The 14542-nt window shown below is 38.4% G+C and overlaps 1 protein-coding gene across 1 annotated transcript; it reads right to left on the bottom strand.

Moving 5' to 3' along the window:
• Positions 1-3517: 3517 nt before the first annotated feature.
• Positions 3518-11656, bottom strand: LOC112806925 (uncharacterized). Its single transcript, XM_073886550.1, has 3 exons — positions 11554-11656; positions 11153-11248; positions 3518-8149 (listed from the first exon to the last, which is right to left on the bottom strand). The coding sequence occupies exons 1-3, from the start codon at positions 11654-11656 to the stop codon at positions 6522-6524; spliced, it is 1827 nt and encodes a 608-aa protein (XP_073742651.1). The 3' UTR covers positions 3518-6521.
• Between the last annotated feature and the right edge of the window lie 2886 nt (positions 11657-14542).

Here is a 14542-nt window from a genome sequence, read left to right as displayed (position 1 = left end):
ACATCTCTACAATAACAAGTCTTAAAATTCATGAACACTGTGTATCACTCCACTTAGTTAAATCTTTAATGTCTCTGAATAAAGTTCTGAATTTTTTTTAAAGATTTTATTTATTTATTTGACAGAGACACAGCGAGAGAGGGACACAAGCAGGGGGAGTGGGAGAGGGAGAAGCAGGCTTCCTGCTGAGCAGGGAGCCGGATGCGGGACTCGATCCCAGGACCCTGGGATCATGACCTGAGCTGAAGGCAGACACTTAACGACTGAGCCAGCCAGGCGCTCTGAATAATGTTTCTTACAGTAGTCTTACATGTTTTTATTAGGGTCGTTTCATGATAGCTGAAATTTTTAATGCTCTTGTAAATGACATTTTACAATTTCATTGTCTAACTCTTGGTGGTATATAGAAATACAATCGATTTGTATATTGATACTATACCAAGCAAAGTTGATGAACTATTTTATTAATTCTAATTGTTTTTGTGACTATTGTGTTGTAAATTTTTAAAACTTCATATTTTCCCACTGCCTCAACATCCCCACAAACAGGCCTAGAGTACAGCAATCAGGCAACCAGGTGTATCCCTGTAATAGCATCCGCCCCTGCACAAGTTCCTCTCCCTAACCTTCCTTGTGACCTAGTTTCACCCGGAAATATTCTCCAGTCTTTTCTTGTGTACTCCCCCAATAGGGCACTTCTAATAGGGGGTACTTCCTGACCCTCAATAAGGGCATTTACTCATGGATCCTTGCTCTCACTTCATTTCCTTGGTTGAGACTGATCCCTTGGCACTCCTTCCCAAGCAACCTCCTCTCAGCAAGCAGTGACTCCGTGTCTCAGGACATGTGAATATAATAAATTTTTTCCTGCAACTCTCCTGTGTCCCCTCTCCTGGCTGCACCTGGCTGACAATCACCTAAAGGAACATAAAGCAGTTATTCTAGATTTTTACAAAAAGTCATATTCTCTTTATTTTTTTTTATTTGACAGGGATAGAAGAGAGCCAGAGAGCACAAGCTGGGGGGAATGGCAGAGGGAGAGGGAGAGAAGCAGGCTTCCCACCAAGCAGGGAGCTGGATCTTGACCTGAGTGGAGGCAGACACCCAACCAACTAAGCCACCCAGGTGCCCCCATATTTTCTTTAAATAGTGAGTTTCCCCCATTCTTTTCCATTTTTATTTATTTTTTATTTTTTAAAATATTTTATTTGACAGAGAGAGACAGGGAGAGAGGGAACACAAGCAGGGGGAGTGGGAGAGGGAGAAGCAGGCTCTCCACTGAGCAGGGAGCCCGACACAGGGATTCCATCCCAGGACCCTGGGATCACGATCTGTGCCGGAGGCACATGCTTAACAACTGAGCCACCCAGGCGCCCCTCCTTTTCCATTTTTAAACCTTTATTCCTTTTTGCACTGGCTGAGACCTCCAGTCCGATGTTGAAAGGGAGTGATGAAGCAGCATTGTCTTCTTCCTGATTTCAAAGTTTCTCCTTTAAGTATGATGTTTACCAAAGATTTTTGTAAACTCCCTTTATCAAATTGAGCCTTGCCCATGTGATTAAGTCTCCATAAAAATAAATCCATAAACAGGGTGCCTCAGTCAATAGAGCATACAACTCTCGATTTCAGGGTAGTGAGTTCAAGCCCCACATTGGGTGTAGAGTTTACCTTAAAAAAAAAATCCAGGGACACCTGGGTGGCTCAGTTGGTTAAGCGGCTGCCTTCAGCTCGGGTCATGATCTCAGGGTCCTGGGATCGAGTCCCGCATCGGGCTCCCTGCTCAGTGGGGAGCCTGCTTCTCCCTCTTCCTCTTCTTGTGCTCTGTCAAATAAAAATCTTTAAAAAAAAAAATCCATAAACTACAGAGAGCTTCCAGGTTGGTGAACATCTAGCCATGTGCCGGAGGATGGTGCACTCCAACTCCACAGGGACAGAGCTCCTCCAACTGGGGACACTTCTGGACCTCACCCTTAGGCTACACCTAAAAGGATGATGATGTTTTCACTTAGCCCCATTGCCTTAAGGGTTCAGGGACATATTGGCTGTTTTGGAAGAGTTTTGAGGTCCTTACAGAAAGAAAATTTTCCCTGGGCAAGGAAAAGGGGATCCAGCAGAAGGAGCTCCAAGGATGTCTCTAGCAAAGGAGAAATCTAGAGAAGTGAAATTGACTCAAGAAAGCACTCCAGGGTTGTCTCTGTGAAGAGATCTAGACCATAGAAAATGAGGGGAGGGGTGTTTTCTGGGATAAATAGGGCTTCTGGGATGTTCTATTGCTTGATCTGAGTGGTAGTGGATAGTTGTTCACACATAGCTGTTGCCATTTTATGTTAAACTGATACCTGCATGTGTGACTATTTAATATACTTTTCCGTATGGTATATTTTACAATACAAATGTTTTAATAATTGCACATACTCCACTTTACACAGCTGGAAATCAGAATGAATAGCTTTTTAGTTCTTCTATTTAAACAATGACTGCTTATCACTACATAATACTGCATCCAATTTAATAATCATCCTAATAAACTATTAAAAATTCTGATGTCCCAAAATTATTTCTGTCCAACATTAGTTCCATGCTTCCATCAAGTATTTCAAAGAAAAAAAATAACAAAGCATCAAGATAATATTAACATTTATGCAGTATTTTATTTATTTGATTGCCTTCTATATGAAGCTGAAAGCCTCTACATGACTAGGTCAGTATCATATAAATATTTTCATCATCAGTATCTTGGGTATGTGTCTGTCATGTTCTAGGCATCCATATATCTTTGCTTGAGTAAGTGAATAACTAGATTCTTTGAAGAAAAGAGAAATTGTTGTGAATGCATCATTAGTAATTTGAGATTTTTTGTTCACCATTTAAGAGTAGAATCCTGGTGCTTGGGGATCTCAAATAACAATATCAGTGGGCTGAGAGTGGGATAACATGCCATCAGAAAGGTGATAGTGTGCGCAGCCAAAGGTGAGATTTGAAAAAACAAAAAACATTATAAACTGTAAGGATAGAATTGGTGAAGTAAAGAAAAAAAATGAAGATGCTTGCTAGAAGCAGGATTGTTTCAGTGGCTTTTGCCTCTGGAGAGAATTTGTGGGCATTTCTGAGGGTGTGAATATGCCTCATTCTATGGTGGTGTCCATGTAGGAGAAGTACCATATAAACATTGGCCCCAATCATGATTCCCATGAATACAACACCTGGGAAAGTCTCTCCAGCTCAGGAGAGAAGTTGCAGCAGACCTCACTGCCAAACAACTAGGGAACATCTCTCAAGTTTTATCATTCAATGTGAAGTTAGCTGTCAAGCTTTGGTAGGTAATATCTATTAAGTTGAAGACAATATATTTACATCGGTTTTGCTAAGCAGTTATTTTTTCATTAATTATCATTAATATTTTTATCATTTAATCTTGCATTATCATTGCAAGAACCCTGGCACTCAAAATACAGATAAAAATCAACAATTTTTGCAATAGTACTTTTCTCAAATATATTTTTTATTGATGTAAAAATACACATAATATAAAATTAGCATTTCAAAGTATACAATCCAGTGACATTTACTACATTCACAATGTTATGCAACTACCACCTCTACCTAGTTCCCATTTTCATCATTCTAAAAAAACAAATAAATCCATAACCATTAATCAGTTTCCATGTGCTCTTCTCCTCAGGCCCTAGAATCCACCAATTTGCCGTCTGTCTCTATAGATTTACCTATTCTGCACATTTCACACAATATGTGGTTCTTTGTGTCTGACTTTCACTTACCATGTTTTTTTTTTCACTTACCATGTTTTTGAGACTTACAACATTCAACACTTCACTTGTATAGGTAATCAATATTCCTTTATGTATACATATGTGTATACATGTATATACATACACATACCACATTTTGTTTATCCATTCATCCACTGGTGGACACTTGGATTATTTCCACCTTTTGGTTATTGTGAACAGTGCTGCTGTGAACATTCATGTAGAAGTACTGAAGTACCTGCTTTCAATTTTGTTGAATATATAGCTGGGAGTGGAATTCCAGGGTCATTTAGTAATTCTATATTTAACTTTTTAGGGAAATGCCAAACTGTTTTCCACAGCAACTGAACCACTTTCCATTCCAGCTATGTTCAAGAATTCCAATTTCTGCAATGTAATCCTTAATATTAGTAAATACTGGGCATTTTAGGAAATGCTAAGAGAGAAAATGTTTCTAGTGCCCATGTTTTCATAATAAATCCAAAGTTCCTGCATTATACAGCACTTGCAATAAATGTACATGAACACAAGTCTTTTCAACCCCCTTCATCTCATACGTTGCTTATTTTTTAGTATTCCATGTAAATCTTTTATCACTTTTGCATATCTAAGAAATAAGGCTCTAGAATAATGGAGGTTTCAAGTAGGATAGTTCATCACACTTGGCAGAAACACTACAAAAGACAGCAGAAATGAGAGCAAACTTACAGTCTAATTCTTTAGAATTCTTATTGAGATAAATTATATATTACAAGATATTCTGATTTATAAGGAAATAGAACATTCCTATTTACATGAGATTTTATTACATAATGTTCTATGTCTATGCTGAGAATTTATTAAACCCTAAAAATTATGTTCCTTCATGTAATTCCAAAATATAATAAAGTCAAATACATAAAGTCCATGTTATATAGTATAGCCCACAATATAACCCCTACAAACCATTGTCACAATATATATTTTTTTATATATTCAAATGGCATCATATTTGCAGTGAAAATGTCTAATATTTTTGGTAGAATATTCTCTGGAATCCTTTCTAAAACAATTATGTTAAGCCCTTACAAAATAATTTCATTCTATACATGGCTTCCAAGTTTAGCTAATTACCCGGATCTAAAATGCCATCAAACGTAGAAAAGCTGTAACAACTAAATGAGGACATTCCATTGACTATAACATGCATCACAATTGAAGATATGGTCAGATGTGAAGAAATAAATCCAGAAATACAAAAATAAAACACAATTAATCACTGATGCTTTTGCCACATTCACTGCTCTGTGTAGAGCAAATTATATTTTTTAAGAGCTTATGATGTTTAATGACATCAAATCCTCCATAGAAAGCATTTTTAGTGACTATAATCACAGTATTTCTATATGATATAAAATCCTTAAGGATTTTATAACTTTACTGAACCTAGAAATTGTTCCCTTGTCTGAGAATAGGATCTCTCTGCTATGTGTATTAGAGAGCAATTAAAAGCTCTGAATTGTACCTTGTTTGAGGAAATCATCAGCATCCTAGAAACTCTGACTGGAAAGCAAGGGCTTTGGGTGAATGCACTAAACTCTGCCTCTGGACTTCTTCCCAGCCTGCTCCTACCTACTGGTGCTGGACGTGAGCCGCATCCTCCCTCCACATCCCTGTTGCAGACTAGCTGCCCCCACAGCCCACATCTTTTTACCCTGGCCATTTCTCCTGCCTAATGGGGTTTTATGCAATTTGGGTTTTTTTTCATAAACTGACATTTTTATTTGTATAGCCTTTAGTCAATGGGAGATTTTTGTAATAAGAAACCAAGGACTTCCCTTCAGTCCTGAACAGGTTTTCCCTCTGATTCCAACTCAGAGTTTTATATACCTTTCTAGTTTACAACTCACTAAATGTGTGAATATACTTCACCCTCTTTACTATTCTACATTCTTAAAGTCCTATTTTTGTTTTACATTTCAGAAATTGTGAAACATAATCTGTTCAATAAAATATGAAATTAAAAGGCTCTGAATTGTAAATAAAGCATTGTAGATAATCACTGCAATTAATGACATTTCTTTCTTGATATGCGATGAGTTTTGTGGCCAAAGGATTTATCTATTATATGATTTTGCAGATAATTAGTGGCTTTGACATGTAGATGAAGGCTTTACTACATTTACTACACTAAATAGGGGTTTCCTCCTACTTAAGTTTGCTGATGTAAGGAAGATATGATTTAATTGGGAAGACTGTACCACATTCATAGCATCTGTAGGATGTCTCTCCTGTACAAGATGGTCAAAGAGTTTTGACTTTCTAGAGAATGCTATCATTATCACAAAATTCCTGAAATTTTTATGCACAATGAGATGTGATTTTTCTTGGCTTTTCTGCACTAACTGTAACTGCAGGGTCCCTCCCCTTAATGAATACTCTAATGTATAACAAATGTGATTTGAAAAGAATGATTTCCCACTTTCACTGCATTCACGGGTGTTGCCTCCTAAACACATAGCCTGTGACTTTCAAATGAAATTTTTGACAATCACTGCATTTACAATGTTTCTCTCTTTTGGCGAGATCCCTGTGGTATACCAGGAGGAGTCTTCAGATGAAAGGCTTACAACTTTCACTGCATCTATAAGGTTTACTTCCTATAGAAGTTCCAGAAAGGTCTACTATAATCACAGCATTCATGGCATTTGTATTTTATGAGTTCTCTGAACAGATAGGACTAATCAAAAACTATTTCTCACATTTCTACAGTCATCGCATAGAGAATTTTCCTCTATGCTGAGTTTGCTGATGATTAGTAAGAGCTGACTTCCGAAAGAAGGCTTTTTGACAATCATTGCATCCATAGGGCCTCTCTCCTGTGTGAGTTCTCCGGTGACCCATGAGAGTTGACAAAGTAGCAAATGCTTTTTTACAATCACAGCATTCATATGGTTTCTCTCCTGTATGAATTCTCTGATGTACAGTGAGATAGGATTTAGCTGTAAAGGCTTTATTACATACACCACATTTGAAAGGCTTCTCACCTGTATGGGTTCTCTGATGTATAATGAGAGTTGACTTACAGGACAAAACCTTTCCACATTCACTGCATCCATGAGATTTCATTCTTGCATGACAATTTTGCAAATGGTTAGTGAGACCTGACTTCTGGATGAAAGCCTGTTGACATTCACTGCATCCATATGGTCTCTCTCCTGTGTGAATTCGCTGATGAATCATAAGATGTGCCTTAGTGGAGAAGGCTTTCTCACAATCTGAACATTCATATGGTTTCTCTCCCGTATGAATTCTCTGATGGACAATAAGATGTGCCTTTGATGTGAAAGCTTTATCACATACACTGCATTTGAAGGGCTTCTCACCTGTATGGGTTCTCTGATGTATAATGAGAGTTGACTTAGAGGACAAAACCTTCCCACATTCACTGCATCCATGAGATTTCCCAACTGCATGCTGAGTTTTCTTATGATTAGTAAGATCTGACTTCTGGATGAAGGCTTGCTGACACTGACTACATCCATATGGTCTCTCTCCTGTGTGAATTCGCTGATGAATCATGAGTTGAGCCTTTTTTGAGAAAGCTTTCTCACAATCCAAGCACTCATATGGTTTCTCTCCTGTGTGAGTTCTCTGATGCACAGTGAGATGCGTCCGAACCATGAAGGCTTTATCACATACTTTGCATCTGAAAGGTCTCTCTCCTGAATGAGTTCTCTGATGTAAAGTGAGTTTTGACTTCCAAGGAAATGCCTTCCCGCATTTACTGCATGTATAGGATTTCCCTTCTCTATGACGAGTTTTCTGATGATAGATGAGTGCTGACTTTGTAATGAACGCTTTTTGACATTGACTACATCCATATGGTCTCTCTCCTGTGTGAATTCGCTGATGGATTATCAGCTGAGCCTTTTTTGAGAAGGCTTTCTCACAATGCAAGCATTCATATGGTTTCTCTCCTGTGTGAGTTCTCTGATGTACAGTCAGATGTGTCTGAACCATAAAGGCTTTATCACATACTCTGCATCTGAAAGGTCTCTCCCCTGAATGAATTCTCTGATGTAAAGTGAGTTTTGACTTCCAAGGAAAAGCTTTCCCACATTTACTGCATGTATAGGATTTCCCTTCTCTATGATGAGTTTTCTGATGACAGATGAGTGCTGACTTTGTAATGAAGGCTTTTTGACACTGACTGCACCCAAATGGTCTGTCCCCTGTGTGAGTCTGTTGATGAGTAATTAGCTTTAACTTACTGGGAAAGGCTTTCCTACAATCACAGCATTCATGGGATTTCTTTCCTGCATGAGTTCTCTGAAGCACGGTCATGAGTGGTTCATAAGCATTCACTGCACATTTATTGCATCCATATCGTTTCTTACCTAAAGGATTTGGGTCATAATTAGTGAGCTCTGACTTCTGAGTGAAAGCCAGTGTACCCACAATAGAATGAGCAAGATAATAAGGAAAGGTCCAGAAAAATATTTTTTTCCATTTACTATAAAAATATTAATGAGACAATCAGTAAAATTTGAGTAAGCTCTGTAGATTGGGTAATAGTTCTGTATCGATATCAATATTCTGATTTTGATTTTTTTTTTTAGTATTTTGGTCATTTGAAAAAATTAACTTGTTTCTAGGAAATACACACTTAAGTATTTAGGGGTAAAGAGTTCAGAAAAACAGGATGTGTGTATGTGTGTGAATGGAATAATAGGTGGATAGAATGTGATAACGCAAATGTGGTAAAATATTACCACTTAGGGAAATCCACAAAAAGAATATGTAAGGGGTGCCTGGGTGGCTCAGTCGGTTAAGCATCTGTCTTTGGCTCAGGTGATGATCTCATGATCCTGGGATTGAGCCCTGAGTCAGGTGCTGTGCTGTGCTCCGTGGGGAGTCTGCTTTTCCCTCTGCCCCTCACCCCACTCATTCTCCCTCTCTCTCAAATAAGTGAATAAAACCTTTTAAAAAATATGTAAGAAATTTGTGTTTAATTTTGGGATTTCTCACTAAGTCTAAACTATTCAGAAATAACATTTTCAAACTTTTTTTTTAAAGATTTTATTTATTTATTTGAGAGAGAGAATGAGATAGAGAGAGAGAGAGCATGAGAGGGGGGAGGGTCCGAGGGAGAAGCAGACTCACTGCTGAGCAGGGAGCCCGATCCCTGGACACTGAGATCATGACCTGAGCTGAAGGCAGTCGCTTAACCAACTGAGCCACCTAGGCGCCCTGGAAATAACATTTTCAAAGGGAGAAAAATATAAAATATATAAAAATATTTAAAAAATATAAAAACCTTTATGTAAAGATATGTAGGAGTATTACTTATAACAGCCTGAATGTGGAAGGGATAATTTGTTTTATATTCACACAATGGCATCCTGCACAGTACTGCGGTACTCTTGATCTAGTGCCAGTTACACAGTATACTGACTGTAAAAATTAACTGAGCTGTACCCTTTTATCTATATATTTTTGTGTGTTTATGTTATACTTCAAAAAATTTTTACATAAAAAAGTAAGCAAAAATTTAGGCAGGAGTCAGGAAATGCTCACATGTAGGAGGAATTTGGATATTATACTAATAGTAACAGGATGCCACTCAAGGTCATAGTGGGAGAGAGATGACATGTCCTGATTTTCACTATAAGAAGTTGATCTTGTATGTATATATATCAGTTATCACACTAAAAGGTCTTAAGTGTTGTGACATAAATACTATTTTTAGGATTGTGGACTGTGCTTGGGAAAATTGGTAAAGACCTGCTATGGCATACAGCATTTTTTTGGATTATACTTTAGATCTTCCCTCTTTCCTCCAACTCAGAAGACTGTTTTTTCCGTATGATGGTTTAATTATCTTCCATACCCAGATAATTGTCAGAACCTGATATCTTTATAAATCTGCATGTTTCTAAAGTTTGTTTTAGCCTTCATGAATTTCAGGGGTGAGAGGATGGAAAAACTGACTTTAATTACTTTTTAAAAATAAATAATAAAAAAGGACCAAGAAATGTGGCTATTATGTGGAGAATAGAGAGAAGAGTAAAGAAGTGAGAGCATTCTCAAGAAAACTATGATAACTTTGGCAAGAGACAACGGATGTTGGGGCTTGGGTGAAACAATAGTTATAGAAAGGAGTGGAGGGTGGAGGACCCCCAGGTATAATAAGGAGAAAGTACAGACTACACTCGCTAATGGACTGGATTTGTGGTGTAAGTGAGAAGAGGAACCAAGAATGACATGATGTTTGAAGTAGTTATTAGATCTCCAAGTGCAGAAATGAAATATCTAGGCGAATGTGTGTGGATAAAAGAAGGTCTGGGCTGGAGACAGAAATTTGGGGCTCATCAGCATATAAATAGTATTCTTAAGGCCATGAAAATGAATGAAACCACACTAGGAACAAATGATAGAAATAGGCAAGGATGAAGCTTCATTCTCTCTGACTCTGGAGACTTTTGAAGATGCCCAGAGAATGGAGAAAGTCCATCCATCAGGTGCAAACAATGACCAAAAAAAGATGCCAACATAAATTTTGAACAAGTATCTGGGAGAGGCAGGTTAGAATGAAGCATCCTTGGGGCACCTGGGTGGCTCAGTCATTAATCGTCTGCCTCGGCTCAGGTCATGGTCCTGGGGTCCTGGGATCGAGCCCTGCATTGGGCTCCCTGCTCCGCGGGAAGCCTGCTTCTCCCTCTCCCACTCCCCCTGCTTGTGTTCCCTCTCTTACTGTGTCTCTCTCTGTCAAATAAATAAAATCTTTAAGAAAAAAAAAAGAATGAAGCATCCTTGCCTTCTCACTCAAAGATAAGCACAGTTAAGCTCTCTTACTGATTCTTCTCTAATTCTTCATGTAACAGACAACAAGCTCTAATATATTTAGACACAACCACTGTGATCAACATTCCCACCTTTTAGCTTGTTTTGATACATTTTCAGATGGCCCACAGAAGTCCAAAAACCTGATCCCAGGATAAAAGGCTTCTGTGTTAACTAGAAGAATTGTTACATCACTTGATGAGGTAAAAGGGGTGAAAACAAGAGCTGCAGAGAAAATAGGAAGGGGCACTGCCACTGAGGAAGTAGAAGAGGAGGAGGAGGTCTGGAAGCTGCACAGGAAACATTCTACGGAACATGAATCAATCCAAAGAGAGAAAAAGAGGTGCACGTCTCCCTTGAAACACCAGGCAAATGAGAGCCTCGTTAATGATTTTTGGAATTACCTTGATTTACATTAATGATTCTGTAATTACCGATTATCTGTAGCAACCTTTAAAGTTTTAGCCTTGTTAAAACACATTTGTGAGGGGTCATCCCCTCATGGCCAACTACGTTACTCTCAAAGTCTCACATCTTGTTCTCAGTTGCTCACTTACCTGAAATGCACTGACATTGCATTTCATCTTCTACACTCCATGACTCTTCTCCACGCTCGAAATTAAGGATCACATCTGGCTTGGTAGCTGGATAGCCTGTTTATGGGAAATGACAAAGACGTGGACACTTATAATTGGACCTGGTGGGGGATATCTAGGGAAAGCACGGAAGTCTCAGGAATTGACAGAGTTTCACCTTGACAGATCAAATATCTATCGAAGGTGAGAGCACGTAAGTTCTACACGGAAACAGAAGACAGACAAAGAATCTATTGCCTATAAACTGAAGTCCAGTATCTTAAAGCTCTTTGGAAGCCAGGGCAACTGAAAAAGGAAAGGCTATTGTCTGTGACACTTTGAACGACACACAGCAATCATCTTTAGCTATTGTCACAGGTCGCTATAATTCTCCCACATCATACCCAGATACAGATTCTTCTGAGCAGAACCTAGTAGCTGCCACTCTTCCCAGGTAAAGCCCACAGATACATCCTCAAACGACATTAATTCCTATTATAACACATTATTCTTCAATTTGTAGTGATCATTACTGAAGTGAAAAAGACCTCGAGGTATATGTTCTGGTTGTTTTTACCATAACTTAAAAAAGGCTATGTCTTTCTGTAATAGTTTTTATTATTCATTATGGAAAGAAGTAAAATGCCATTAAATCTACCTTCCCATATTATAATATATAGATGTGTCAAATCAACATGTTGTACATTTTTTTTAAAGATTTTATTTATCTGAGAGAGAGAGAGAGAGTGAGAGAGAGAGCCCAAGAGGGGGTAGGGTTAGAGGGAGAAGCAGACCCCCCACCGAGCAGGGAGCCCGATGCGGGACTCGATCCCAGGACTCCGGGATTATTACCTGAGCCGAAGGCAGTCGCCCAACCAACTGAGCCACCCAGGCGCCCAACATGTTGTACATCTTAAATTTATGTTATATGTCAAATATATTTCAATTAAAAACTCTATTGCAATTGTACACTTAATTATTGACTAATCCGAAAAATTAGAAGTTTTTGAAAGGTATATCCATTAAATCCTATAGGTAAAATATCCCTGAAATAGAAATCTCTGAAAAATATTTTTGTTTTTTTAATTTTTATTTTTTTAAAAAGTTTTAACATCTACGTAAAAGATAGAGAACTAAGTGCTAACATAAAAACACAGCAAATATTGGCCCTCAAGGAGCTTTTATATATTTTTTCCCAACTAAATACTACCTTTTATTTATTTTTATTGACATATAATTGACATAAAACATTAGTTTCAGGTTGTGCAAAATAATGATTTGCAATATATTTGTGAGATGACGATGACTGCCACAGTAAGTCTAGTTAGTATTTACTACTATATATAGTTACAGGGAAACATATATCAACAGAAAGAACATAGAATCAGACTTGAAATGACTGCACATGAGTAATTATGAGCATAGGATATTATGTTTTTAATATATTGAGAAATAAAACATCCAAAATATGGGGAAAGAATGAAATATTAAAATGACCATTCAGGGGCACCTTGGCTGGCTCAGTCGGTAGAGCATGTGACTCTTGATTTTGGGGTTGTTAGCTCAAGCCCCACACTGGGTGTGCAAATTACTTAAAAATAAAATCTTTTATGGGGCGCCTGGGTGGCTCAGTCGTTAAGCGTCTGCCTTCGGCTCAGGTCAGGATCCCAGGGTCCTGGGATTGAGCCCCGCATCGGGCTCCCTGCTCGGCGGGAAGCCTGCTTCTCCCTCTCCCGCTCCCCCTGCTTGTGTTCCTGCTCTCTCTGTCTCTCTCTCTGTCAAATGAATAAAATCTTTAAAAAAAAATAAAATAAAATCTTTTAAAAAATGACCATTCAGGGGGCGCCTGGGTGGCTCAGTTGTTAAGCGTCTGCCTTCGGCTCGGGTCATGATCCCAGGGTCCTGGGATCAAGCCCCGCATCGGGCTCCCTGCTCCATGGGAAGCCTGCTTCTCCCTCTCCCACTCCCCCTGCTTGTGTTCCCTCTCTCACTGCTTCTCTGTCAAATAAATAAATAAAATCTTTAAAAAAAAAAAAGACCCTTCAGATGTATCTCTGATGTTCAGATGTGTATGAACCAGCAGAAAATTGAGCAGTTGAACCTTGAACAATGTAGAGGTTAGGGGCACCAACCCCTGTGCTGTTGAAAATTCACATATAACTTTTGATTCCCCCAAAACTTAACTACTGTCGACCAGAAGCCTTGCTGATAACATAAACAGTTAATTGACACATATTTTATGTTTTATATACTGTAGTCTTACAATAAAGTAAGCTAGAGAAATGAAATGTTATTAAGAAGAGATGGGGTGCCTGGGTATCTCAGTTGGTTAAGTGTCTGCTTTCGGCTCAGGTCATGATTTCAGGGACCTGGGATGGAGCCCAGCATCAGGCTCCCTGTTCGGCAGGGAGTCTACTTCTCCCTCTCCCTTTGCCCCTCCCCTCTGCTTGTGCTCTCTCTCTCTCAAATAAATAAAATCTTTAAAAACAAATAAATAAATGAAAATAAAAAATAAAAATTAGTGTGAAATAAAGACATTTTTCGTCACTAGAAGTCCAATGCGGTACACATTACACAGATCCGCTTGAAATAAACACATTTTTTGAAATGAAAACAATCATTTATTTTTTTAAGTTTATTTGTTACTAATCTCTACACCCAAAATGGGGCTCAAACTCACCACCCTGAGATCACAAGTCACATGCTCTTCTGACTGAGCCAGCCAGGCACCCCAAGGACATTTTTAAATAAACAAAATGAGAGAGAATTCACTGCTGAAAGATCTGCACAGAGAAATCTTAAAGGATGTTTTCAGGCTGAAAGAAAATTATGGTAGTTGAAAATTCAGATCAACAGAAAAGCAGTACACACCAGAAATGGTAAATAATGGGATATTTGTAAGGTTCTTATTCTTCTCATTTTCCTTAAAGGGTAAATTGTTTAGGAGATGTCCATGGGCCAAATCCAGCTCCCTGCCTACTTTTCTTTTTTTCCTTTTTGTTTTTTTAAGATTTTATTTATTTATTTGTCAGAGAGAGAGCACAAGCAGGAGGAACTGCAGCAGAGGGAGAAGCAGACTCCCTGCTGAGCAAGGAGCCTGATGTGAGACCCAAAAGCAGATGCTTAACCGACTGAGCCACCCAGGCACCCCCTGCCTACTTTTCTAAGTTAAGTTTTATTCGGCCATAGCCACATCCATTTGTTTACCTATCTATGAATGCTTTCACTATAGAACAGATGGTTGAACAGATTTGATAGAGACTGTATGGCCAGCCAAGCTGAAAATATTTAATATCTGGCCCTCTACTGCCTAAGAATGAAATTAGTAACAATGTAAGGTGTTTATAACAATAAAAAACTAAAAGGTAGGGC

Source organism: Callorhinus ursinus, unplaced genomic scaffold, assembly GCF_003265705.2.
Source record: "Callorhinus ursinus isolate GAN/ISIS: 27379988/994484 unplaced genomic scaffold, GSC_fseal_2.0 scaffold71, whole genome shotgun sequence".
Classification (NCBI taxonomy): Eukaryota; Metazoa; Chordata; class Mammalia; order Carnivora; family Otariidae; genus Callorhinus; species Callorhinus ursinus.
This window is presented reverse-complemented; position numbering and strand designations above follow the sequence as displayed.